The 27998-nt window shown below is 33.9% G+C and overlaps 5 protein-coding genes and 2 long non-coding RNA genes across 9 annotated transcripts; 3 read left to right on the top strand and 4 right to left on the bottom strand.

Moving 5' to 3' along the window:
* Positions 1-13: 13 nt before the first annotated feature.
* On the bottom strand, positions 14-4628 carry MED31 (mediator complex subunit 31). 3 transcript variants are annotated; one of them, XM_075289998.1, is made up of 4 exons: positions 4495-4628; positions 829-1087; positions 568-762; positions 14-501 (listed from the first exon to the last, which is right to left on the bottom strand). In XM_075289998.1, the coding sequence occupies exons 2-4, from the start codon at positions 1072-1074 to the stop codon at positions 73-75; spliced, it is 870 nt and encodes a 289-aa protein (XP_075146113.1). In that variant the 5' UTR covers positions 1075-1087; positions 4495-4628; the 3' UTR covers positions 14-72. The 3 variants fall into 3 exon arrangements, with proteins under 3 accessions (XP_075146113.1, XP_075146114.1, XP_075146115.1); XM_075289999.1 differs by lacking the exons at positions 14-501; positions 568-762; positions 829-1087 and adding exons at positions 1189-1893; positions 3559-3648; positions 3972-4258 and having other exon boundaries at positions 4495-4624; XM_075290000.1 differs by lacking the exons at positions 14-501; positions 568-762; positions 829-1087 and adding exons at positions 1189-1893; positions 3559-3648 and having other exon boundaries at positions 4495-4608.
* Positions 4629-5083: 455 nt separating this feature from the next.
* LOC142238345 (uncharacterized) lies at positions 5084-6457 on the bottom strand. Its single transcript, XR_012722705.1, has 3 exons — positions 6125-6457; positions 5646-6059; positions 5084-5581 (listed from the first exon to the last, which is right to left on the bottom strand). It is a non-coding gene; the product is annotated as an uncharacterized LOC142238345 (long non-coding RNA).
* A 1276-nt stretch (positions 6458-7733) lies between these two features.
* On the top strand, positions 7734-9844 carry TfIIFalpha (transcription factor IIFalpha). The gene is made up of 5 exons (XM_075289994.1): positions 7734-7919; positions 7973-8862; positions 8920-9143; positions 9195-9480; positions 9553-9844. The coding sequence occupies exons 1-5, from the start codon at positions 7890-7892 to the stop codon at positions 9761-9763; spliced, it is 1641 nt and encodes a 546-aa protein (XP_075146109.1). The 5' UTR covers positions 7734-7889; the 3' UTR covers positions 9764-9844.
* Positions 9845-11755: 1911 nt separating this feature from the next.
* Positions 11756-13393, bottom strand: LOC142220720 (putative dimethyladenosine transferase). Its single transcript, XM_075289995.1, has 3 exons — positions 13244-13393; positions 12457-13169; positions 11756-12394 (listed from the first exon to the last, which is right to left on the bottom strand). The coding sequence occupies exons 1-3, from the start codon at positions 13299-13301 to the stop codon at positions 12245-12247; spliced, it is 921 nt and encodes a 306-aa protein (XP_075146110.1). The 5' UTR covers positions 13302-13393; the 3' UTR covers positions 11756-12244.
* A 1070-nt stretch (positions 13394-14463) lies between these two features.
* LOC142220721 (short coiled-coil protein B) lies at positions 14464-15326 on the bottom strand. The gene is made up of 2 exons (XM_075289997.1): positions 15117-15326; positions 14464-15065 (listed from the first exon to the last, which is right to left on the bottom strand). Exons 1-2 carry the CDS (start codon positions 15178-15180, stop codon positions 14728-14730), a joined length of 402 nt encoding a protein of 133 aa, XP_075146112.1. The 5' UTR covers positions 15181-15326; the 3' UTR covers positions 14464-14727.
* Positions 15327-16938: 1612 nt separating this feature from the next.
* On the top strand, positions 16939-17466 carry LOC142238337 (uncharacterized). Its single transcript, XR_012722703.1, has 2 exons — positions 16939-17196; positions 17264-17466. It is a non-coding gene; the product is annotated as an uncharacterized LOC142238337 (long non-coding RNA).
* A 1973-nt stretch (positions 17467-19439) lies between these two features.
* l(3)mbt (lethal (3) malignant brain tumor) lies at positions 19440-26718 on the top strand. Its single transcript, XM_075289993.1, has 4 exons — positions 19440-20205; positions 22240-24051; positions 24114-24679; positions 25039-26718. The coding sequence occupies exons 1-4, from the start codon at positions 19704-19706 to the stop codon at positions 26347-26349; spliced, it is 4191 nt and encodes a 1396-aa protein (XP_075146108.1). The 5' UTR covers positions 19440-19703; the 3' UTR covers positions 26350-26718.
* Positions 26719-27998: the final 1280 nt, after the last annotated feature.

Genomic DNA, 27998 nt, shown 5'->3' with positions numbered 1-27998 from the left:
TAAACATTACATCTTAAGGAAGATTGCAAAAGAAATATTTATTTATACAAAATCTACTATAGTCGACTTATATCAGTCATCATCGAGAAATATCTCCTCTACATCACTACCACTGCTATCATCTCCCTCATAGCTCTCATAGTCATTCTCTTCAGCAATTCCTTGCATTTTTCGTTTTCTTTGCAATAATTCTATCCACAGCAGAGAACTCTCACACAATGGACATTCGCCGGTAATTGGAATATAGTGTCCACTTTGTGTTGCATCCGAAGCTAGCATATGATTGGCCAAGCAGATGATATGACAAGTTAGCTTACAAAAATTGTTTAAACATCCTATACGCGATTGATCCGGGTTGTGTATAGGTTCCATACATAAATGACACTCGGGAGCCCAAATTGCTTTAGGCAATGACTCTATATGGTTTTTCGTTATCCGGGTCTTCTCTAATGCAATTTTACCGCTTACAATTCTCATATGTTTTGGCGGTAAACTAGTGATCTATTTGAATTAAAGAAACAAGAGAACGCTTGTGCACATTTACTTGATAAATCGTTTAATACTCACATTAAAATCACATTCATAATCACTTTCTAACCATTGAACTATGAGTGGTAAACGATTCCATGGTCCCACATTTAGCATTCGACTTAAAATGCGAAAATTGTATTGAAAATATGATTCTTTGGGCAATTTTCTTTTCAATTCAGGAAACAATTTTAGGCGTGATGATAACGAAGGTTGCTGCCAGGCCCATTCAAACTACATTTGCAGATCAAATGGGAAAAACTCAATTTTTTATTCATTTTTTTTATAGAATTAACCAACCTGTAGAGCGGCTATATTGTTGGGAAATCCATGTATAATCATTACCATCTTCCATGGTCCTTTTTGACTGGTCTTTTTAGCTCCCCCAAAATCTTTTCCTTTATTATGTTGATTTATTCTTCGGTTGGGATTAACAGTAAATCCTACATAGCATTTACCATTATACCTCTTTTCAGGACTATGACTACATAATAGATAAACGCCATAAAAACGTGATTTCAAATTACCAACAGAATTATTTGTCATGATACACTGAAATCTGCAAATAAATACAATTTTAACATTACGAAGTAGTATGAGTTTCAAATTAATTTATAACCATGCTATAATTAAGCGCCAAAACAAAAGTAAAACCTCATATTTCATTTACAAAATATGTTTATGTGTATTTCTATAATAAATTAGTTTAACTTGTACATATCACTTACATTATACAATATATTCAAAATAAAGATACCTTACACTAATCCTAACTTACGAATACAAAAGATGTTTAAATGAATGGTGGTACTAATTAAAAAAAAGGAAACAATTTGTAATATTATATCTTCTGCATCAAGGGACCGCCAGCGTTGCTTTGATTTGGAATAATGGAAGAATTAGAGGAATTACCATTCAGTTGTTGCTGCCCTTGCTGTTGTTGGCCAATTTGACTCTGTTGAGTATTATTAGATGATACTGTGCCATTTTGCATATTTCCTACCAAATTGTTTAGCGGTGTTTGCCCTCCTTGTTGCTGTTGTGGTTGTTGCTCCACTGTTCCATCCATATTGGATTCTGTAGTTGAGTTCATTTGGCTAGTAGCATTACCATTGACAGCATTTAACATTCGAATTCGTTTACGCGTATAATGCTGCCACTGCAATATAGCTTGGTCATCAATAAATTTACAGCATTGTGAATTTACAATTTCTCGTCGAAAATGCTCGTATTGCAGGAGATCCAGAAAATATAAGCACATTGGGTACATGAGGTATTTTGCATATTCCGGCTCTTTCCAGTATTGTAAATATTTTAGATAATTAATGAAGGCCTGATCCTTGAAATATCCACGTTGAGCAAGAACTGAAATATATGATAAATATAATATTACTATAGGATATTACTATTTAAGAAGAGTACCTATTACACAAACTGTCGTGAAGAAATAATTTATGCCTTATTTCCCTATCTCATAAGCTTTCATTCGTATTATTTCGAAAGGCCAGACACTTCATATTTTGGTGCCGAGTAGGTTAGGTTAGGTGGCAGCCCGATGTATCAGGCTCACTTAGACTATTCAGTCCATTATGATACCACATTGGTGAACTTCTCTCTTATCACTGAGTGCTGCCCGATTCCATGTTAAGCTCAACGATAAGGGACCTCCTTTTTATAGCCGAGTCCAAACGGCGTTCCACATTGCAGTGAAACCACTTAGAGAAGCTTTGAAACCCTCAGAAATGTCACCAGCTTTACTGAGGTGGGGTAATCCACCGCTGAAAAACTTTTTTGGAGTTCGGTCGAAGCAGGAATCGAACCCACGACCTTGTGTATGCAAGGCGGGCATGCTAACCATTGCACCACGGTGGCGAGTAGGAATTGAACGTAAACAATATGTCTCAAGAAAAAAGTAAAAACATTTTAATGAAATCTCAGGCTAAAAAATTAAAAATACCTATTTTTGAAAATCAATATATTTGTTTATATTTTAATATTTAAATTGGACCATAAAAAAAATATTACTTTATAATCAACTTTATCCCAACATAAATTGGGATACATTTTTTCTTCCTGTTCTAGAGTTTAAATTATATTAATTTGGCGAAATTTTATTTATAGAGTTCGGTAGAACGCGAACAAACTAAACGGGTCATGAGCGAGCTGAACTAGTTGACATCTATCGTTCTTTTCCGTTCAGAATGTCAGTTTAGCTAACTAGGCACATTGTATCAGTTTGTTCGCTCAATTATTTCGGCTTTCTTTGACAATGGGAACATTTTTGCATATAAGCTGTTCGGGATTATTTTCGCATGTTTTTTTTTGGGATGAATAAATCAACGCAAAGTTAATATTTGTCATCTATGATAAACTGAAGAAAGCAATAAAATAACATGAAAGGAACCGATCACTGAGCGAAAATGGACTAACTAACTTAATTGATCGGAAAAGAGCTGAAGTAAGCGATCAGTATGCTGAACTATAATGCCTAACACTATTTATTTATATAAGGGCATGTCGGTTTTATATCCCCGAAATAGAGAGCTAATATTTGTCGTTTCCACAATATTTGTCACAGGCGAATTCTCATTTTCTATTTAAAATTATGTTGCAACCGTATATCAAGTTATTTATATACATAGTACATAGTAGATAGTTCGCAACACAACACAAATGGCCCACAAAACAGTGGACCATTTAAAGGATGGAATTCTCGAAACTAACTTCTCTTGCCACATCCAAAGAGGATATATCTGATATTTGAGGAAAAAAATTCGGATCAGACGAAAATTAAAATTTAAACTTCCTATTATATCTATTAATTCGGAAGCTAGATTAATACCAACAAACAGGTAGAAATCACTGATTTCCATGAACAGGCAATAAGTTCTCCTAATGCTCACTTTTTATTTATTTAGCAATATTTATGACTAGCTTCATGGTATATAATAATAAAGTTCAATAAAGTATTCCCTCATATGTACAAATAGGGTCGATGTCAAAATATGCATTTCCTAAATCGATACTTACAGTTTAAGTAATTAGGATTCGCTAGGCATTGCACAAACTCCAATTCCACTTGCCATCGTAATTTTTGCTGTTCTTCAGATTCTATTGCGGCTAAGATTAAGAATAAGAGTGATATATTTCAGCTATAGAAATGTTCAACGGAGTAGAAATATTGTGTAATAATCGATAGATGTATATACATATGTATATAATACAACTGAATTTGAAAAACGAAATTTTAATAGCAAAATAAAAGAAAGCTGGCCAAAGGTGGGATGGATATATATTAAAAATTTTGTGTAAAGCTTTATGTTTGTTTCCAAATGATAACATTAAGACGAAATTCAAATTCATTTCTATTGTAATCTACATTAAGCATTTTTTGTAATTTTTTTATGTTATAATTTGAATGTGTTGAAAATTCGTATACTTACTCTTACCCTTTCCATACATTTTGGCCATATTGCATGGAAATGGAAGGGCTTGCTTTCGCGCTTTCAGTTTGGTTGTTGTTTTTAAGTGCTCCTTGGCAATTATTTATTATTAATATCGTGTTTTTGTTTGTCTTTAACTTGTTAAGGTTTTTGGTAATAATGAGCTTATCTTGTGTTTTAGGAATATCGGGTATGATGCTTCCTTTTAGTAGTGTAGTGTTAATTTCTTTGGTATTTTTGCAAACTACTAGATTGTTTTTTTAGATTTACACTTTGTAACACAAAAACTAAAAAAAATAAACGAAGGTTAAAACAAATCCACGCTATTTACACATCAATGAGGAAAAATTATAAAAGATGAATTTGTCCCTTGGAAAGGTCGATATATAAATGAGGAAATTGGGGCTATTATAGCAGCGTTGATGGCTGAGCTATTTTGTGCATATACGTTTTTTAGCATTTCGTGGGGGGCGCAAACGTAAGTGGTATATATGAAAATGAATATTCTATATGGAATACAAACCGTAAGTGCTCATTAGAATATTGTTAAGAAAATATAGGGTTTTCTTTTCAATTAGTTGAGACAAAATTTTATTGAAGTTGACAGCTAGAAGAAAACAACAAATTTAGGGCTTAAAATGAATGACAGCAATAGAGTTGCCAGACTTTAACCATGCAGTGTTACCAATATCCCGCTAATGCATCATTCTTTCAATTTTTTTAACTGTTCAATCACTCATATTTTGTTGGAAAACTTTTTGGGGATTCATTATAAACAATACCGGTCCCAATAAACACAAATGTTTGAAAAATACTAAAATTCAATAATTTTTCAAACATTTTTTCAAAGGATTAGGGTAATATTCAAGTTGAGAAATTGTTGAGAAAATCGCGTTCTCAACAAAAAACAGACATTACCCTCAACTGTAAAATTCAACACAATAGCAATAATTTCTCAATTGTAATCCTCAAATTGAAATGCATCGCTACTCAATAATTTCTCAAACAGTTTTCAATGTGAGAAAAATAAAAAATTACCATTGTTGCGAATACATTCAAACCACAATTTGTATGAAAGTCAATCCTAGTTCTAACTGAAAGTCAATACTAAATTTCTAGGGATTTTGTAAATTTTATTATTTTTTTCGTTAACAAATATAATAATCTTAAAAATAACATTAATAATATATAAAAATAATAATATAATACCAATCAAAATGTAATTATCTTATTAAACGTATTAATAAATAAAACTATGAATACAACTTTAAATATCTTAAACATTTTTACATGTATAATTCCATTTCCTCCATAATGTTGGTGTCATTAATATGCTGGCATTTGAAATAATTACTATCGAGGAACTTGCTGGCTTGTGCGTTAGAATAGATTCCAGCAAGAGGAAATCACAAAATATCAAACTGATGACGGGATGTAAATTGATGTAATGCACATTTTCATCCAGAAGTTCTTGATTTAGGAATTGTTGCACTTTGGTTTAATTGATTGCACTATGTAAGTTTTCTGAAAACTTTTCTTTGTTGTTCCCTTCATCGGTTTTTCATCGGCCAACATCTTCCAAGAATATACCATCCAATGATTTTAGTTTTCTGCAAAACAATCGAGTTTTGTGATTTCCATTATGTTTTCATTTCACTTTTTATTTTGACTTACCAATTTGTATTTCTTCCAACTGACCACGTACTTCGTGATTTCCTCAAGAACGTTGGTGTTACAAAATTGTTGTTATTAAAATACTGGCAATTTTCAGGAACTTGATGTCCAGATAATTGGAATAAATTTCCAGCAATTTCAATTCACAAAATAACAAATTAAACCGATGATGCGATATAAATTAAACTATATCACATCGATAGTTTAATTTATATCGCATCATCGGTTTAATTTGTTATTTTGTGAATTGCGAATTATCATCCAGTAGTTGTTGATATGGAAAAGCATAAATACCAAGTTTTTTTGGTTGCACTTTGATTTATGGAAACTTTCTCTTCTCGATAAACCACTACCATTTTTCATCGGCCAGCCTCTTAATGTGTCCAAGAATCAGCATCCAAATATTTTAGTTGTCTGCAAAGAGATTTGAGTTTAGTGACTTCCTTAAAGTTTTAATTTCGTGTTTTAGTTTTACTTACCAATTATTATAAGCAATTTCAATTGATTATTAAAAAATGTCCACATTTTTGTATTTCTTCCATGAACTTTGTTGTCCAAAGTAGTATTGAAAACCATGTGGTTTTTTCGTTGCATTTCAGGGTAGTGTTTTGTCAAAGTTTTCTCCAATTATCTTCAACACATTTTCAAAGTTTTCGTCAACATTTTGCCAAATTGGTTGTAATTCGCAAACAATTTGAAGATGAATTGAAGATGAGCTTTTTCAAGTCAAGTTGAATTTATTTTGAAAATGATATTTACCCTCAAACTGAAGAGGTGTTGCATTTGAAAAACGCTCATCCTGTGTTTATTGGGCGTATTAAGTTCGTGTCCCAATAGAGAAAACCGAAATAGAATTGGATTAAACTAAATTGATTTAATGTACAACAATTTTTGGCGCTGTAGATTGTTATTACATAAAATATTTAAAGAATCCCGAAAAAAATCCAGGGATTCTATATTTTGAAATTCAGGGATTTATAAAAATCGATCCCGAATGACAGTCCTAGTTATGAATCAATATCTCGAAAACTAAGATTTTCTTACAAAATTTTACATATTCTATTTAAGATATATTCTTCTATCCTGATAAATGTTTTAATAAACTATGGTAAAATGAACTTTTTTTTCAAAAATTCCAATCAATTGTTCGAACAATGCCATTTTATTACTGTAGCATATTCATGCTATGCTTTTAGATATTTGCAAATGCATACAAAAGAGAGATTTTAACAATCTGTTTATGTTTGTCGAACGAGCTCTATTGATCGAGTGAAATACATAGAAACAACGATATTTATTATAGTAAATTCAGCTTTTGTTTCTATTTCAGTCGACATCCAAATAGAAGATTTCGAATATAATTTGAACATAGCACTAACTTGATTTGCAATTAGGGCTCTCACCCGGGATAAATACCGTCCTGAAATGCCGGGATTTTCGGGACGGGGGAGCCACCGTGGTGCAATGGTTAGCATGCCCGCCTTGCATACACAAGGTCGTGGGTTCGATTCCTGCTTCGACCGAACACCAAAAAGTTTTTCAGCGGTGGATTATTCCACCTCAGTAAAGCTGGTGACATTTCTGAGGGTTTCAAAGCTTCTCTAAGTGGTTTCACTGCAATGTGGAACGCCGTTTGGACTCGGCTATAAAAAGGAGGTCCCTTATCGTTGAGCTTAACATGGAATCGGGCAGCACTCAGTGATAAGAGAGAAGTTCACCAATGTGGTATCACAATGGACTGAATAGTCTAAGTGAACCTGATACATCGGGCTGCAACCTAACCTAATCACTAATCCCAGGACTTGTCGGGATCCCGAAAAAAATAATTCAAATTTGTTAATTTGTAACTTTATAGCATTATTTATTAATAAATTGTGCATTAAGTGCAAACGGCCCATAGATTTTATACCCGACAAATTGAAAATCCCGGAAAATCCCGGGATACCGGGACTTATAAAAATCGATCCCGAATGACAGCCCTAGTTGCAATAAATAAAATATTCAAGGGCAGATATATCCATTATTTGGTCACACGCAAAAAAATCACTTTAAATAAGAAATGGCAACATTGTAAGGTCACCCATACTTTACAACACTAATGCCACAAAACGTTTTGCAACCCATATTTCATATTTCCAGTTGCTTGCCTATTTCAACAAAATACATTTTAGAAATAAATACTGTTGCTACACAAGAAAATAATTCTGTTTGATTGAGAAGGTTCGTGAAAACAACCTTGTCAAAATGTCCGGCTCCAGTTCAGTAAAGCCATCGGTAAGTAGCGGAGTCGGTTAAAAATTAATTAATACAAATAAGAAATACCGTAGACTTCAGCAAATACTGGTCCTTCCCCTTCTACGTCAACTCCACCAGCAAATGTCCAAGAATTTAAAATCCGTGTCCCGAAAAGTCTTCGCAAGAAACACCATGTAATGAGATTTAATGCAACTCTTAATGTTGATTTTGCCCAATGGAGATCGGTAAAACTAGAGCGTGAAAACAATATGAGAGAATTTAAAGGAGCCGAAGAAGATATGCCAAAATTTGGTGCTGGGTCAGAGTATAATCGTGATTTGCGGGAGGAAGTTAGGCGGAAAAAGTTCGGTATTATTGCCAAAAAATACAGACCCGAAGCTCAGCCGTGGATTCTAAAGGTTGGTGGGAAAAACGGTAAAAAGTTTAAGGGCATCCGCGAAGGAGGCGTTAGTGAAAACGCAGCATTTTATGTCTTTACTCATGCTCCAGATGGTGCAATAGAAGCATATCCCCTTAACGAATGGTACAACTTCCAGCCAATTCAACGCTATAAGTCTCTCTCTGCTGAAGAAGCTGAGCAAGAGTTTGGTCGACGTAAAAAAGTTATGAACTTCTTCTCACTCATGTTAAGGAAACGTTTGAAGGGCGATGAAGACGAAGAAAAAGATCCGGACGAGGTGAAAGTGAAAGGTGCTGGATCAAAAAAATCCAAAGAATTGAAAATCAGCGAAATGGATGAATGGATTGATTCCGAAGACGAATCACTTTCGGATAGCGAAGAAGAAAAGCAGAAAAAAGATGCCGATAGTGATGACGAAAGCAACAAAAAGAAAGGTAAAAAGGGAAAAGATGGAGAAAAGAAAAAGAAGAAAAGAGATGTTGACGATGAAGCTTTTGAGGAATCTGATGATGGTGATGAAGAGGGCCGTGAAATGGATTATGACACAGAATCAAGCGAAGAGTAAGATGTGATTTGTGATGTATACATTTGTGCAGCACCTAATACATTTTTTTACAGCGAACCTGATCCTGAAGCAAAGCTAGACAAAGATATGAAATCTGTAGCAGAGGAAGACGCTTTACGCAAGCTTCTAACTTCAGATGAAGATGAAGACGAAGAGAATAAGTCGGAAGGATCTGACAAAGACGATGACGAAAAGGAAAAGAAGAAAAAGGACAAATCCAAAGACGAAGGCAAAGAGAAAAAGAAAAATAAAACAAAAACAAAAGACTCAAAGAAAGGTATAACCGATGTTTAACAAACCAAACCACTTCTCATTAAACTTTTTTTAGATTCGTCAAGTGACTTTAGTTCGGATAGCAGTGATTCGGATATAGACAGTAAACCCAAGAAAAAAAGTAGCTCTAAGCCTCCAAGCAAACAAAATTCTAGATCTGCCACTCCCACATTTAATAATGATGTTAACAAACGCAAATTGAATAGCATGCCGGGTGATCTTACAGCTTCGGAGAATAGCAATAGTCCCCTTAGCACGCCATCTAAGAGGCCTAAGACCGAATCAATAACACCATCGTTGCCATCCACATTTGCTGGAGTCGTCAATACAAATAACAAAGAGTATGGGTTTCCAAGTGTTACGATGTACCCGGTGATACATTTATATATATATGTTTTTTTTTTTTATTACAGTGATTATGGTATAACCGAAGAGGCAGTTCGCCGTTATCTTATGCGTAAGCCAATGACTGCCACAGAATTGCTAACTAAATTCAAGAATAAAAAGACTGGAGTTTCCAGCGACCGTTTGGTGGAGACTATGACACAAATTCTAAAGAAAATCAATCCTGTTAAGCAGACCATTCAAGGAAAAATGTATTTGAGCATAAAGGTCAATAAATAGTTAAACATCTAGATGGCAGTTTTTAAAAAATATGTGATGTTATACATAAAATTAATAAAATTAATATGTCACAGTTTTAAAGGATATGTTGTATTATTTTGCTTTCCAGCCATATTTAATAAAAATAAACATAAAAAAATTAAAGTAAATGCCATTAGCAATCGTGTACAAACAACACTACGAATGTCCGAATATTTTAATGCTAAACTAAAAAAATATGCAGTTCAGCAGGCAAGGTATTCCTACATTTGGCTACACGAACAAAATATGACCTTTAAAAGACAGATTTATGAATAAGTGTATAACAATTTGATTATTGAAACAAATTTGTGTGGCATAGCGATTATTAATTGAATAAATGAAATGAATGAATAGTAAAGGGTGCCAAGTACACTCCCTTTAACAATTTTATAAAATTAAGTTATTTATTCGTTTATTTCATCAACTAACGCCCTTAAGGGCAATGTTTAGTAAAATTCATGGAAATTCTCTTAAAACTATTTATTATAATTCTAATTTAATTTTAAGTTTAATTTACATTAAACTGGTGCAGTAATAGCAAGAAAAATTATCAGTATGAAGGTCCTACACCAGAGCTTCCCAAATGGGGAGCGCGCCCCCTAGGGGGGCACCACGAGGTTCCAGGGGGGCGCAGCGTCATTTTTGGTTGAGCAGGTTTTGTATCATTAAATTTGTTAAAACAACGCTAATTGTTAAGTTCAACAAAACATCAATAATATACAACAAAAGAGCATACCATTCGTACATTTCGAAATGTTCATTTATAACCACAGTGAGAAAAGAAGTTACATGCAACTCTATAATTTGTTATAGGTTTTCCATTATTAGTCGTTCACTTTATTTGCAACGGCTAAATTTCTTGCTAAAATATCAACCAGTACCCAATTTTGTATTCACACATTTTAAAAATTTTGAAACCATTTTCGTCACTTTTAGACATAAAATCAAAATATCTGTCTTGCCTTCATGTTGAAACTGATTTAAGGCGTACTTTTTCAGTAATAGTACCAAATATTAAAAATCTAGCTAATGAAAGGAACAATAGCCAAATTTCCCACATTTGATAATCTCTTTTATATTAATATTCATTAACATTTTTATTTTTAATTATTTAATTAATTATTGTTAATCATATAGCTTTTGTTAATATTTATTTCTGCTTGTTTGGGTAAACAAAATTTGTTTTAGGTTGGGGGGCGCAACGAAATAGATACATTTTTTGGGGGGCGCGAAGCAAATTGGGTTGGGAAGCTCTGTCCAACACAGATCATTCAACATTTGAAAGAACTTCATTTTCAGGTAATATAACGTTGAGACTATAAAGACGTCTACTTAGAGCATGCGTGTACTATATGAGTATTTTGAACAATTATAGATGGAATAAAAAAGTACCGCAAAAGTTAAAGAAATAATCATTTTTCCTAATCAATGCAGATTGGGTTAGGTATAGCGATAGCCCGTTATATTAGGATCACTTAGACTACTCAGTCCATTATAGTACCACAAGTGGTGAACTTCTATCCTATCAATGCTATGTTTCACTCAATGACAAGGGATTCCCTTCTATAGCCAAGTTCGAAAGGCGTTTCTTATTGCGGTGAAACATTTAGAGAAGCTTTGAAAGACTCAGAAATTGATTCTTGTTTTCGATCAGATCCTGATAGTGACCTGAACGAAACTATTAATTAAAATATCGTGCAGGATGTAACTTTTAATCTTATTCCCATTTCCACGTACACTTTAGTTTCTACATGCAGTAGAAACACAAATGTGTATTCTATCGGGCTTAAATTTAGATGGAAGTCATTTACGAGGAAGTACTACACGATTTGTATTACCCTAGCATCAGGTGATAAGAGTAAGTACTTATCGAATAGACGGATAAATATGGTTGAGTTCATACTTTCACAGCTAATATTTTTAAATAAATTAGATTCTCAATCCAGGTTTTGAAGAGATTTAACAGAAATATTTTTGTTTTCATTAATTTTTTTTTATTATTAAAGTACACCATTATAATTCAAATTAATCTCCTGGCAGGAGTTCGCAGGAAAAAATAGGGCTTTCGTTTTTGTAGCGTTTATGGAAAAATGATTAGAATTCATCCAATCGAATAGGGATTTCATGACAAAGTTAATTTTAGCCTGAAGGACATCAATATGTTGCACTTCTCCAGTGAAAAGCAGTTGGATATCATCCGCATAAGAAAAAGGCAAACAAAAATAATCAATTTCATTGAATAAATCATCTATAAACAGTATAAACAAAAGTGGTCCCAGGACAGATCCTTGGGGTACACCACTTCTGAAGAGTTTAACAGAAATATTTTTGTTTTAATTATTTTTTTTTTTAAATTATTAAAAAAGATCGGATATAATACCGGCCTTAAAGTATCATAGTCCGATGCCTCTTATATATATTTACATTAATATATTTGATGAAATTAAAAATAAAAAAGTCTTAATTGAAGTGAATTCCTTCGGAATTGAAAGCCAATAAAAGGCGCATAAAATCGTCTAAATCCATTGAGCGAGCGCGTGAATTTTCCATTTCTAAACGCTGTAGTATACCAATCACTTTATCTTGCATATTGAAGTTTTCGTCTATGGCCTAGAAATGTATTTATAGAACAAATTTACAATACGTTACTTCATTGATTTTCATAAACTTACCATGTTCCTCAAGGATAAATGTAGTTTATAGTTCTTCTCCAACATCTCCATAACGGAATTTGTTTTAAAAGCCGCTGCTAAAGTCTTGTTTTTGCGTAGAAATGCAATGCGGGTTAAACCATCCCATTCGGTGAAATTCACTGGCGGTGGCGGGTTCTTGGGCTCCAAACGAACTACACTGGATTCCACTTTTGGAGGTGGTTTGAAATTGTTTTTCCCCACCTTCATAAGCATATCAACCCGAGCCAATAGTTGTGTATTAATACTCAAGCGGCAATATAATTTATCGCCTGGTTTAGCCACTAAACGCTGAGCAAATTCTCTTTGAAACATTAAAACTGCACAACGAAATAGTGGCCGATGCAACAAAAGTTTAAATATAAGCGGAGAGCTGATTTGATAGGGAACGTTTGCTATACACAAATCGAAAAATGGTAGCTCAGCTTTCAGAAAATCGCCGATAAGCATTTGAAGTTTCGGCTGCATAGGAGTTCCCTGGACACGTTTTTGTAATTCAGCAGCTAAACGAGTATCTATTTCGCAAGCTACCACTTTTTTACATCGTTCCAACATACGTACTGTCATGTTACCCGTACCAGGACCAATTTCCAAAACAGTATCTGTAGATCGTAAGGCGGCCTTTTCCAGCATACTTGTTATAACCAATGGGTTTTTCAGTATGTGCTGACCGAAATCCTTGTTGAAAACAATACCTGCGTATATCATATGTTCATACAAGGAATTTGCCTTAGTATATATAAAATTAAATATGCACTGATTAACTTGCCTTGTTTTTGAACTTCATTGTGTATTCGAGATTTCTTTTCTGTTTTAACTTTAGGCATTTTTTACAATTTGTATAAAAATATTCTAATCCAAATGTACCATGTGCTCACTGTTTATTTATTTTTGTTTTTGTAGTTATCATATGGTCAAGCCTAGTTAGTCTTAACGTGTAGTAACGATGTAAAGACTTGTACTATATTTAATTTTCACATTGAGAAATCTTGAAATATGTACTTCTTTTGTATGAAAAGAGGGCGAACAAAGTATAAAAGCATTTTTTACGCTAACTTTCTTTTTTTTCAGTTTTTCAATTGCTGCTCAAAAGTAAAATTTTGAATTTACCACGTTTAAAGGAGTAATGAGTAATGTTTGAAAACATACTGAATTCAAATATTTCATCGTGTTGGGCTGTTCTATTAAAAATATTACTTATTTCAAAGTGCATGACGAGCTATGTATGCGAATTTTGCGCTGTTGAGCTTAGAACAGTTTTAAACGTTTATAAAGAATAATGTTAGAAAGCGTATTGAATGCAAATATTTCATGAAATTGGGCTGTTAAACAAAATATTTTGTAGAAGGTTGTTATATTTGCGAATTTTGCACTAATGAGTTTATGAAATGGAACAGTACTTGCAGCAAAATAGAAATGTATGGGTTATCGTAAAGAAACTAATGAACATTTTATTACAGAATTTAAATAGAGAGATTAATCAAATACCCCTAATTATGTATGATGCCGTGTATATGGCATTTTATTTGTTTAAAAGGGAACACGCTTCTTAGATGAGTCATAAACGGCGTATGTGAAAAGTAAATGTTTATGGACTGTGGTATTACAATGGACTGAGTCACAACGGAGTCACGCAGTTTGGGGCACAAGGTTCACGGTTGTGGTCGTATCAGCTTGGAGAAGCTGATGTGATTATACCTGAAATAATGTTGACATCGTTCCGTCCCGTTGTCGTAAACGTTTAGGCAGACAAAATACGTGTCAAGTCACAGTGGAAGGACATTGCACTGTTCTACCGAAAAAAAAATTGATGTTTTTTTTTAAATGATTAAATAAGCCAATCCACAAAATTACGTAAAGCTAATACTCTCTACTAGTCCTGGCAACACTGTCGGAAATTGCCCTGTGGAAAACAAATCGATGAAAGTGACGTCATGACGTCTTTTAAATCTCATTCTTGGAAAATAAAATAAAGAACTACATTTACAATTTATAGTTTTATACTTATTGGCTGTTTGCAAGCTGTGTCATTTTTTTTATTAAAACGTTTAAAGCATAATATTTATATGTATTGTTAAAAAAATTGATTGCTGCATAGATGTAAAAGCCTAACTACATAGAAAATAAAATCCAAACATATGAGTACGCAAATAAATAATATCGTATGGGTTTTTAGTGCAAAGAATCAACAAATATGTCTATTCTTCAAGTATATGAATTACAGCTAATTCCGGGTATGAATGGAATGAGGATTTACTTCTTTTTAGCGTTGGGGCTTGTTGATTGGAATACAGATGATGCCGACATCAGATTTTCTATATATTGCCCCAAAACTTGATTCTCAGATCGTAACTTGAGATTTTCTTCTTTAACCGAATCGACTCTTTGCGACAAGTCATCCAAAGTATTTTGTAGTTCTAACACTTGTGTTATAAGGCGAGCCTTTTCCTCCTTCTCGTCCGGGTTTATCTCAGGCTCTAAGGAATTATGAGAATCGGGGGTGGAACTACGGTTTGTGAATGATGACCGTAATGAATCCATGGAATGTCCAATAACGTTTGCAGTTTGATTGTCATCGTCATTTATGATTACTATAATAATATTATTAACGACCTAGTTAATGGAAATAAAATGTAACATACCTTGCGGATCGTCATCAGCCAAAGGAATTGGCTCCTGTTCTTGCAACTTATCGATTAATGACATTTTCGTTCCTTCTAGAATCCAACAGATAAATTTGTCCGAAACAATAATTTTATTGCCGTTTTAATTATCTTTGCTAAAAAACGAATAGTTAATCCAGCAGCTCTTGGTAATATCACAATTGTTTTTTTTTTTTCACTTTGACAGCTACAGCTACACAATGTGGCAATTCACAATAACTACGTTAACAACAATACGTACGAGTACAATAGCTTTGTTCGCGTAGCAGAAAAAATACCGAGAAAAAATAATTAACTGCCTGTTCGTGGAATTTTCGTTCACCTCGAGACGAACGATTTGTCAAAAATCACAGAGTAGGTGAAATCCCAATTGTGTCGGTTTTCGATAATGAATCATAAATAATGAGTTCATGGCAAAATTCAGGATTTTCTAGAAAATATATTAAAAGTTATTTTAGTTTCAATCTAGACGAACGATTCGTCTCGAATCCATTTTGTGTTAGGTTAGGTTAGGTGGCAGCCCGATGTATCGGGCTCACTTAGACTATTCAGTCCATTGTGATACCACATTGGTGAACTTCTCTCTTATCACTGAGTGCTGCCCGATTCCATGTTAAGCTCAACGATAAGGGACCTCCTTTTTATAGCCGAGTCCAAACGGCGTTCCACATTGCAGTGAAACCGCTTAGAGAAGCTTTGAAACCCTCAGAAATGTCACCAGCTTTACTGAGGTGGGATAATCCACCGCTGAAAAACTTTTTGGTGTTCGGTCGAAGCAGGAATCGAACCCATGACCTTGTGTATGCAACGAGGGCATGCTAACCATTGCACCACGGTGGCTCCCCAATTTTGTGTTTCATGAACAGGCAGTAAATTCTCTACCATGGCAACATCTCGAAGTTCGAAAATAGATACTGAGATTTTTAGATTTGGGGACGTTTAAAGGTCTCATCATAAGTTGAAAACACTCCTAGACAATATTTAAATACCAACCGCAAACGTGAGAAGTTGTAGCACTCTCAGTTTACTGAATTTAATAGTTCTTAGAAAACATTTATTGTGCGTCAATAAGGACTTTTCAAATGTATAAATATTTCATAAAAATATTACTTTTAGATTTTTATACATCGTCTTTCATGCTACAAGTTTATCCCGACGAAATTGGAGGAACATACATTTATTTATATTTTTGTTATATTATTTTTTGTTATGTATTATATTTGTATTTTTTCAACAATTAGTAGCGTTTGGCCACACGGTAAGATCCTTTACAAACCAAGACATTACGTCCAGATAAACTTATAGTCTGAATTACGCGGTGGGTACTTTGTTCGATTTTTCCACCAAAACACAAAATTATAAGTAAAAAAATGTATACATGAAGAGGGTGATATTTTTATCAAATAGAAATGCTTTAAAGCATTGATTCCGTAACATTTTGTTTTATGAAATTAGTTAATTCAAGAAAAGAAGCCGTGAAAAATATGATTTTCGGTGAGGAAACCGAACATCTTTTTATGCAAATAAATAGGCAAAACTTTAGAGAAGTTTACATAACTAATCCAAGCAAATTATATCAACAATTATTGCATTTTAAATCAATAAGTTAAAATAAATTCAAGTAAGAATATATGTATGAGTACAATGAATATTATAAGGTATTAACAATACTATTAATAAAAAATCTATTCTCTCAACAAAATTTGCTTTAATTCGATTGTGACTTATTGACGTATTTAAGGAGCACTATATTTATATAGTCGAGATTTAATATCGGGAAATCGAAGTATAGTAACCCTGCCAGCATTTCAAAGTTCCATTTCATCTTCATCGCTACCACAGACTCGTAAATGTCACTACAACCATCCTACTGTGATGGGGGGCAGCATATCATAAAGTACAAAATGTACTTCATACATGTATTTTGCCATCACTACTTTTACAAAAGCCATTTTATTTTTTGTGATACGCCAAGCGCAACCAGTTTGTTACATTTTATTTAAATAAAAACGAAAATAAAGTTCTGAAAACATAGTTTTTACGCTTAAAATTGTGAAAGGTATATTGGTGAACAATTTTTGATTTTCCAAATGGAATAAAGTGATTGTTTTTCAAATATTTTATAGACACGCTGCCTCCATCGAATAAAAACACTGGCTGATAGACGCTGCAACATGTAACTCGCTACTTGTAACTCTACATCATCATTAATGCAAAAAATTATGTTAAATGTGATGTGATAGTGGTATAAATGTTATATTTTTAAGAATTTGTAAATGATTAATCAAATTAATAAATATCTAAACAAACGTGTTTTACTCGACCACAATGATTCTTTTACCACTATCTTAAAATGTACTTTTTCTGATTGTTTGGAGGGTCTCTTATTGGCGTCGTTCTAAATTGATCTATAAAGGCACCTAATAATTGCACTCATGCGAAACCTTTTTGTAGTAACTTGGCGTGGTACAACTTCTCAATAGTGACGGCGCTTTTCCGACGAGTTTTTGATATCGTATATGATTGTTTTCGACGTACTGGGGATTCTCAGAAGCGCCCCCAAATTCAAAAAATGTTGGCAGGGAAACTAGTTTCGGTGCATATACAACAGAAGCACTTTTTATTGAAATCGGCCCACCCCAATGTATGAGTAATTGAAATTCACAATAACCATTTTGAATGAAGTTAATTTTTTTTAGAATAAATTAATGCAATATTCAAACCAATATGTAAATCCATAGACCAAGGAATGTATAGACATCTCAAGTGAATTCACCATGGTTTTGTTTATTTGCAGAGCGCAGTCATTCCACTCAATTCATAGACCAAAATAAAAGATTGATTTTTGTGCTATTATCTATCATATTATTCAAATTCACAAACAACAAAAACTACCAATGAAATTCCTACATACAAACATACTCACACAAGAAATAAAGGGTGATTTGTTAAGAGCTTGATAACTTTTTTAAAAAAAAAAACGCATAAAATTTGCAAAATCTCATCGGTTCTTTATTTGAAACTTTAGATTGGTCCATGACATTTACTTTTTGAAGATAATTTCATTTAAATGTTGACCGCGGCTGCGTCTTAGGTGGTCCATTCGGAAAGTCCAATTTTGGGCAACTTTTTCGAGCATTTCGGCCGGAATAGCCCGAATTTCTTCGGAAATGTTGTCTTCCAAAGCTGGAATAGTTGCTGGCTTATTTCTGTAGACTTTAGACTTGACGTAGCCCCACAAAAAATAGTCTAAAGGCGTCAAATCGCATGATCTTGGTGGCCAACTTACCGGTCCATTTCTTGAGATGAATTGTTCTCCGAAGTTTTCCCTCAAAATGGCCATAGAATCGCGAGCTGTGTGGCATGTAGCGCCATCTTGTTGAAACCACATGTCAACCAAGTTCAGTTCTTCCATTTTTGGCAACAAAAAGTTTGTTAGCATCGAACGATAGCGATCGCCATTCACCGTAACGTTGCGTCCAACAGCATCTTTGAAAAAATACGGTCCAATGATTCCACCAGCGTACAAACCACACCAAACAGTGCATTTTTCGGGATGCATGGGCAGTTCTTGAACGGCTTCTGGTTGCTCTTCACTCCAAATGCGGCAATTTTGCTTATTTACGTAGCCATTCAACCAGAAATGAGCCTCATCGCTGAACAAAATTTGTCGATAAAAAAGCGGATTTTCTGCCAACTTTTCTAGGGCCCATTCACTGAAAATTCGACGTTGTGGCAGATCGTAAGTCTATTCATGATGAAATGTCAAAGCATACTGAGCATCTTTCTCTTTGACACCATGTCTGAAATCCCACGTGATCTGTCAAATACTAATGCATGAAAATCCTAACCTCAAAAGAATCACCCTTTATATACATATCACCATCAGTATCTACATAGTATGAATAGATGTGTTGGACCATTAAATAAAGCAGATAGTAAATAATTATAATAAATAGAAGCGGAACTATATAAGTATACACCAAGATTGCCGTAGAAGTTTAATATATTCATTAATAAATGCAAAATTATTGTAACACATATGTTTGTGTTATGAGCATAATGCCCAAAAATACAACACTGCCATAGCAAAAAATGAAGTCAGAATTAAAGTTGTTTGTAATAAGTTATCATAAAATTCGAAATAAATTGCTTTGGCGTTAAAATAATAAATAAGATATATAATATTTTAACATCGTTAATTATTGTATTCAGTAAATTTTAAACTTACATACATTTACAGAAACGTCGTTATTCATTCACGACATAATCGTTTGACGTTCGGTAAGGTCAGTCGTTGCTAGTCGTCTTTTCTCATTTTCATTCACAATTAGCAAAACAACCAGAAATAAACAGTCGAACAATCTCTCCAGCCACACTTATAAAAAAAAGAAGAATACGCCATATAATCACTATTATCTTCGACTAACATTGATTGGTTACAAGGTTTTAAGATGCCTTTGTATTGATTGTTGTCTGAAAGTGAAGAAAGTGTAAAAACCGAATCCAAGTGTGTCCTGGAAACGAGAAATTTCGAGTATATTGGCGCAACAATTTAAGGACACAATGAATCCTTTGAATACACAGCAACAACCACAAACCCAATACTTTATAGCCACAGGAATGCCATCAGTGGCTTCCTCATCTGATCAACATTTAACGACAACATCATCTACATTACCACAGACGCTTATGCCAACAACTGCGACAACTAATTCTTCCTTAAATAATAATCAAACAAATCATTTTATGGATGCCAATAACTATGTGACAACCAGTTATGTTCCAGTTCAGTTTTTATCCAATCAAACTTTATTAACAAAAATTGAACCTATGCAGCAACAGCAGCCGTCAGCCCAAAATATACCACCCGCAATAATAAATGTGACAAATTCATCTGTTGTAGCCACAGCAAATATACCATTGATATCGTCCAATCCCGGTAGCAATGTTACATATGTGGTGACTTCTCCGCAAACCCAAAATTTTGGGCCGGTTCTGTCAGGACAAAACGGAACAGTTAGTGTTTTATTGACTACACCCACATCGACAGCCATAGCAGCATCTGGTAAGTAGCCCACTGCTAATTTTCATCCATATACGGAAGACAAATGAATTTGAGCATGACTTGGTTAGTTTTATCAATTCTATTAAATTGGAATCCAATTATGTATATAAGTGTTTAAACAAATTATAGTTATGTAATTTCCAATGTTTCATTGTACTTTTTATTTATTTATCTTTTTTTATGAAAACAAAAGAAACATATTGTTATTTACTTGTCAACGTAGAATCTAAATACGAAGAATATATCCTTGATTATGTTTTTGAAGTATGCCATTTGTTAACATCTTATGCTAGATTTCTAGCCTCCTCCCATCATGATAATGACGTTCGTATACAATGTATACATGAAGCATCGATTCAAAAAAAAAAAACAAAAACAATGTATGTATTTCATTACAGGTTATGGTGTCGGTCCGATAAATACGAATGTGGGGAGTTATATTTTTATTTTTATTATATTATTTTTTTTATTGTAAAGTTTTAAGGGTGTCCAGAGGTCGGAAAATCTGAAATGGTTTAAACGAACAAACAGATATTTCAAATCAATTTTTCTGATCATGTCGTTCACGAAATTAAGATATATATGTATATATGTAAATATAAATTTATTGATAACTAAGGCATGTGTATAATGACTAAATTTCAATAATATAATTCGCATAATTTTTATACCCTGCGCCACACTGTGGAACAGGGTATTATTAGTGCATATGTTTGCAACACCCAGAAGGAGACGAGATAGACACATTGTGTCTTTGGCAAAAATGCTCAGGATGGGCTCCTGAGTTGATATAGCCATGTCCGTCTGTCCGTGAACACATTTTTGTAATCAAAGTCTAGGTCGCAGTTTTAGTCCAATCGACTTCAAATTTGGCACAAGTATGTGTTTTGGCTCAGAATAGAATCCTATTGATTTGGGAAGAAATCGGTTCAGATTTAGATATAGATCCCATATATATATTTCGCCCGATATGGACGTATATGGCCCAGAAGCCAGAGTTTTACCCTATTGCTTAACATTTTGCACAAGAAGAACAACTAGTACTATAGTCAAGTGTGCCAAATTTTATTGAAATCGGTTCAGATTTAGATATATCTCCCATATATAGCTTTCGCCCGATTTACACTCATATGACCACAGAGGCCAATTTTTAACTCCGATTTAGTTGAAATTTTGCACAGGGAGTAGAATTAGCATTATAGCTATGCGTGCCAAATTTGGTTGAAATCGGTTCAGATTTAGATATAGCTCCCATATATAGCTTTCGCCCGATTTACACTCATATGACCACAGAGGCCAATTTTTAACTCCGATTTAGTTGAAATTTTGCACAGGGAGTAGAATTAGCATTGTAGCTATGCGTGCGATAAATCATAAATAAACTTTTCCGAAGTTTCCTTAAAATTGCTTCAGATTTAAATGTTTCCCATATTTTTTTACTAACAATGTGTTCCACCCTAGTGCATTAGCCGACTTAAATTTTGAGTCTATAGATTTTGTAGAAGTCTATCAAATTCTGTCCAGATCGAGCGATATTTAAATGTATGTATTTGAGACAAACCTTTATATATAGCCCCCCAACACATTTGACGGATGTGATATGGTATCGAAAATTTAGATCTACAAAGTGGTGCAGGGTATAATATAGTCGGCGCCGCCCGACTTTAGACTTTCCTTACTTGTTTAATTAGTTTTTGATATGGCTGTATGACTTACACATCAAGCTTTTGCAGAATGTACTTAATGGTGCTCATGAACAAGTCTTGCATACTTTCATTCAACTTATATCCGTACAATTTCATGTGTTACCACAATTATAAAAAATACATATCCTATATATATTTTTTATTCTCAGCTGTTGTTTGGAGAGAAAATTTTTCATATTTAAGGAAATTTAAATTTTTTATCAATCTTTAAAAACGATTGAGATTAAAAGCAATTTTTGATTGTCTAAACTTGCAATACGTTACACTTTATTAATTCTGTAAAACTTATGCTTTTGTCAATTCTCCTTTTTCTTACGTTACAATATAGGTCATGTTGCAGCACCATTCATCATACGTAATACATCATCAACACAAGTTAAACAACAGCTTCCACAGCCACAACAAATTCATAATCAATCATTTAACACAACACAACTGTTAAATTCGGAAACATTGAAGCATGTTAACACTGGAACAACATTGCTCAAATCATCCCTCCTGCAAAACAAATCAATTGTGCCAAATATGGCTTCCACCTCTCTGAACAGTAGTGGCATGGACATCCCACAAACTTCAGCAACTCAAGCTGTAAAGAAATTACCACAAGTCAGCTTATTGCAAAATTCAAAAAGCAAACAAACGCCAGGCATTATTGGCAATGGACCACCGCTTCCTATTCCCGGAATTAATACGAACGTTGGGAATACCACCACCACACCAGATATAATTAATGAGAAGTCTAAAGTTCTTAAAAATCCTTATGAAATCCGTGTGGGAAATTTGAGTGCTGAGGTTTCTTTAATTAAAAAGGCGAACTTGATTACAGAAAACGCAATTGCAAATAGTATTGTAAATGTGGAAACAAATTCTCTGTTGAAGCCAATAATCGATGTGAATAGAAAAAAGGATAAAATGAAAACAGGTTTAATTCAACAACAAACCACCCTCGCCGAAATTTCGGTTATTGATAAGCAAGAATCGTTACTTAAAACCAAAAGTAATAATACTGTAAATAGCCCTACGGTTATTAGTCCTCGTAATCAACGATCTAAATCGTGTAACTCTGGTTTAAAATCGCAAAATGATTCTCCAATTCCTCCCACTAATGCAAATGAGCGCAGACATTCAGAACCCCCTAAACTGGAAAAACCAACTGCGAGCACAATGTCAGTCGAATCGAATAAAACAGAGACCCCTATTTCGGGCTTAAGTAAAGATTCGGACACCCATAGAAATCGAAATGAGGAACAGCTTGAAAATTCTGGGGGAAAGTACGATGCTAGTTGCCATAAAACACTATCTGATTTAAAAACAATACTTCCTGAAGAATCTACCAACGAAAGTAGCACAAAGGATAACCTGTCTACCAACACAGCAAACGAAAATCTCGTCTTAGGAAATGAAGACAAACTTCAACTGCATATTGCAGATGTAAGTTCAGTTCAAGATGTCGAACAAGTAAAAAGCAGTGGCGATCAAACTGAAGGGAAGGTGGAAGGAATTGAATCTGATTCAGACGATGATGTCACTATTTTACCCATTGACGACTCATTAGTAGAACCTATTGAAATAGATGACGACGACGAAGAGGAAAACGAATTACAAAAAAAGTCCAAGGATACGGCCCGACTATCAACAAATGATAAAGAGAAACTTAATGATTCTTTGCTTTGTGATGAACAAATACTCATAAGTTCTTCGTCTTCGATATCAAATCAATCTGCTGATCAATCAATTTCGAATTCTCTTTTGAAAAAATCACCTCAAGCAGGAATGGCCAATGCCCCTAGCCTTAAAAATTCTTTAATTGATCGCAAACAGCCGCCACTGGTTAAAGAAGAACCCTCTAGCAAATCAAACGCCGCAGTTCTAGACATGCTTTCAAATTTCAATATGTTGAATTGGAGAGAACGTTTGGGTACAATTAAAGGTACCAACATGAAGTTCCAATTAAATGAATTTAATTTGGTCCAATTGCACGAAAAGGTTTCGGCGCGTAAAAAGTCATACACTGCGTATGAAAAGCCCATATATGAAAGGGATGATCTGCAAATTAGGTCCAAATCCGGGGAGCCGCAAATTCAATACATGTGCAGAAGATGCAAAGTTCGAGCCCCAGCTCTAGATTTTCTAGCACCCGGTAAGATTTGAATATCATAATTCATATGGTCATCATATGCATGTTATAATTTCTACTTACAGAGTTCTGTTCCATCTATTGTTTAAAGCGTGATTGCCGCAAACGACAACGTGAAGACCAAGCCAATATTATACGCAAAAAACATCGCTATCTCGTCAACAACAACAATCCACCTCCTTTGACATACATAGCTCAACCAAAGTTTCGTTGGTCAAATTACTTAAAAGCTAACTATACTTCAATGGCAGCCCCCATATCGTTGTTTTTGAACCCATTCCCTACGGGTCCAAATAACTTTAAAATTGGTATGAAGCTTGAAGCCATAGATCCAGAAAATTGTGCTTTGTTTTGTGTGTGTACTGTAGTAGATATCAATGGTTACCGATTGAAGCTGAGCTTCGATGGGTACGACAGTTCATATGATTTTTGGTTAAATGCAGACTCTATGGATATATTCCCACCGGGATGGTGCGCAAAAACTAATCGTATATTGCAACCACCAAAGGGAATCAGTGCATCTAAGTTCAATTGGGGTGCATATTTAAATAGAGAAAAGGGAACGTCCGCTCCTCGACATCTATTTACTCATTTGAACTCCTCATCTTTATCGCCAAGGAATCCCTTCCAGGTAATTGACTCAATTCTTTCTATACCTAATCTATCTCGAAGTTAATTTTTTGGAAAAATATATACATTCGATATTAGCTTACCAACCTAAAAAGTAATGTACACCGTTTGAGAAATATTATTTATTATTAAATATATAAAATGTTATTGACCTAATATGTTTACTTAAAATCACTATAAAAGGTGCAAATGATTTCAATAAGTTTGAGAATAATACACATAATAAAATATTTATACTTTAAATAGCAAAATATTTGCATTTGGTATATCAGTCTGTATTTAATATATTTAAGACACAATTCAATACCAGGAAGAGGGTAAACAAATCTAACTTAATATTTTCTACATACATTCTTGCAGATTGGTATGCATTTAGAAGCAGAAGACCTCAACGATAGTGGAAAACTTTGCGTGGCTTCCGTAGCTGATGTTTTGGATGATCGTATACGTATACACTTCGATGGTTGGGATGACTGTTATGACATTATTGTTGACATAAATTCACCCTACATACACCCTTGTGGTTGGCATGAGGGTCGTCATCAACTGGTTGTACCTCCAGATTGTGAGAATTTGGCATTTAATTGGGAAAATTATATACGCAAACAGGGAAAAGGAATAGTCGCTAGTGAAGAATTATTTATACCTCGTGAACCCATACACTTCAAACCTAATATGAAACTGGAAGTAGTTGATCCACGAAATTCTTCTCTGATCAGACCTGCCACTGTAGTATCACACAAGGGACATCGCGTAAAATTACACTTGGATGGATGGCCTAACGATTACTGCTTTTGGTTAGAAGATGATAGTCCTGACTTGCACCCCATAGGATGGTGCGATGCTACAGGTCATGATTTAGAACCTCCGCCTGGATTTCAATTGGAGACACAGAAAATGCCTTGCCCAACCCCTGGTTGTCGTGGCATAGGAAATGCAAAGAAATGTTTTATGACTTTTCATGCCACACGTGATTGTTGCCCTTATGTTCCAGAAAATTGGCGAACTGTCGTTGAAAAACCTCCTAGGGTAAGCTACGATGATATTGTACGATCTTTGCCGAGGCAACACAAACTTAATAATCAACAAAACCAAAATCAACAAATTTTGGAACGTCTACAATTGCTGGATAATATAAAAACTCGTAATGTAGTCAACTCCAAAGATTTATTAGGCATTTCCATGGCGAAAGTAAAAAAAGAAGAATCTAAAGAAACTAAATATAACGCACCGGCCACATCGAGCATTTCTGACGAACAAGGCTTAGATGTAAATATTGAAATTGCAAAACACTTTTTGTGTGACTATGGACCACGTTTGCAACAGGCTTATACGCTGTGGCAAAAGAATTTCACTTTGGATACTGGAAAAATTAAAAGAAATCCAATGTTATGGTCAGTTTCTGAAGTTGGCGTATTTGTAGATCTTTATTTGAACTGCTCTCAAACGGCGGCCCAATTCGCGCAAGAAGATATTGATGGCGAAGCGTTTTTGCTTTTACAACAATGTGATCTTACAGAAAAATTAAATATTAAACTGGGACCAGCTGTTAAGTTGTATTCATGCATATTGCAATTACGAACGCTGGCAGTAACAAAGTTCAATGTAGCATATCGAAAAGCTTTTACGAATACAACAAAGGACAATAGCAAGAAGAATGATAAGGAGTGAATTTTATTTTAATTATTCATATTAATTGGTACAAGGAGAGGGTCCAGTTCATAACGCGGCCATACTATTTTTTGTTAATAATTTTATAATTTCTCTTCTTATCCATCAATGGTTTGTTGAATTTTTACATAGATCTTCCCATATTTGATTTTTTAGTTTCTCGCTTGTAATAGTAGTTGTTAAACTATAGCAGTAATATTTCTATATTTTTAAGACTCATATTTCTACAGCAGAAAGCCTGTAACAATTTAAACGATTCAAGGAATGCAGAGAGGACTTTTATGGATAACTATATTTCGTTGTAAATATATGTGAGTAAGATACATATATGTACATACCTATACCTAAATAAAGAAATCATTTACACAAGTTTTGTATTTTTATTAGCTTGTTATATTGTATTTTGTGACTATCGATTTGTTGTATATACAAAATATTTGTTTTACCTGTATGAATTCTCAAAATTTGTATATTTTATTTATACGAATCTACGATAATTGTTCAATAAATAGTTAGTTCATGATTCTTTAGTAGGCAATATGGGGATATTGTATTGTAACGAGTTAGGGGCCCCTACGAGGTACGGCACTAATAAGCTTATAAATGGAATTAACCCTCTAATGCCCAATCCCGCCTTTAGGCGGGCTTCGTAAAATCAGTAAGATTTTAGTAAAACACACCTTAAGACAACAAAAATGGGTAAAATAAAAAGAAAACTTAGTAAAATCTGTTCAAGAGGCTTTGCATCATATACTGAATTTTACCGCATAAATTTTTCTTGTTTCGTTTTCTTGCTCTTGTATCGTTAACATTGAATATTTTATCAGCTGGCAAAAAAAATTGGGCCATTAGAGGGTTAAGTAAATTCTTTGTATACCCTTACATTTGTATCATGAGCTAGTCAGTAATGAATACATGAGCAATGAATGAGCATGCTTTATTAGTTGCTGGAATTACTTGCACTACTGACTGGTTTTCTAAACTTTATTTATATTTAGATCTGAGTAATTATAGCCAATTGGAGAAATGAATTAGGGAAATCTCTTGTTTTTCTTTTCAAAATTGTATTGTATTGAATTTCGACAAAATAACAATCATTGTGAATGGTCTTCACATTTAAAGTTCACAAAATAGATACATACACATATACACAAGCCTAATCAACCTGGCAACATAAAAAAATTATCCTTTTAAAAATTGGCTAGGAAGTAAAATTTGGTTTAAGACTCCTTGATCAAATTATCAAAAGCCTTTGAAACAGATACCTAATCTTTAGAGTGGTAGTTATGTTTGTCATGAAAAAATATCGAGATACTTATCTGACAACGCTGATGATATTATATCTTGTCACTTCCCATTATTGTGAATTATGGTCACGTTATATTCTAACGATAAGGGTGAAAAGGTAATACCACAATTGATTTATTGAAACTTATTGATCATTCAATCCAATTTTTTGCTAGATGACCTTTGGAGTCTATTGTCATACGCTATCCACCATATATTTCGTAATGGCATTTTTCACCAAATCGTCTTTATTCTATTACAAACAAGGTCACCCTAAATTCGAAATGTAGGATTAATGCATGTCAATCACAGATTGATCACAGGACATATATCAGGACCGCATCATAAAAATTGACGCCGTT

Source organism: Haematobia irritans, chromosome 1 (assembly GCF_050003625.1).
Source record: "Haematobia irritans isolate KBUSLIRL chromosome 1, ASM5000362v1, whole genome shotgun sequence".
NCBI lineage: Eukaryota > Metazoa > Arthropoda > Insecta > Diptera > Muscidae > Haematobia > Haematobia irritans.
Note: the sequence above shows the minus strand (reverse complement) of the source record. Positions and strands in the feature narration are given on the sequence as shown.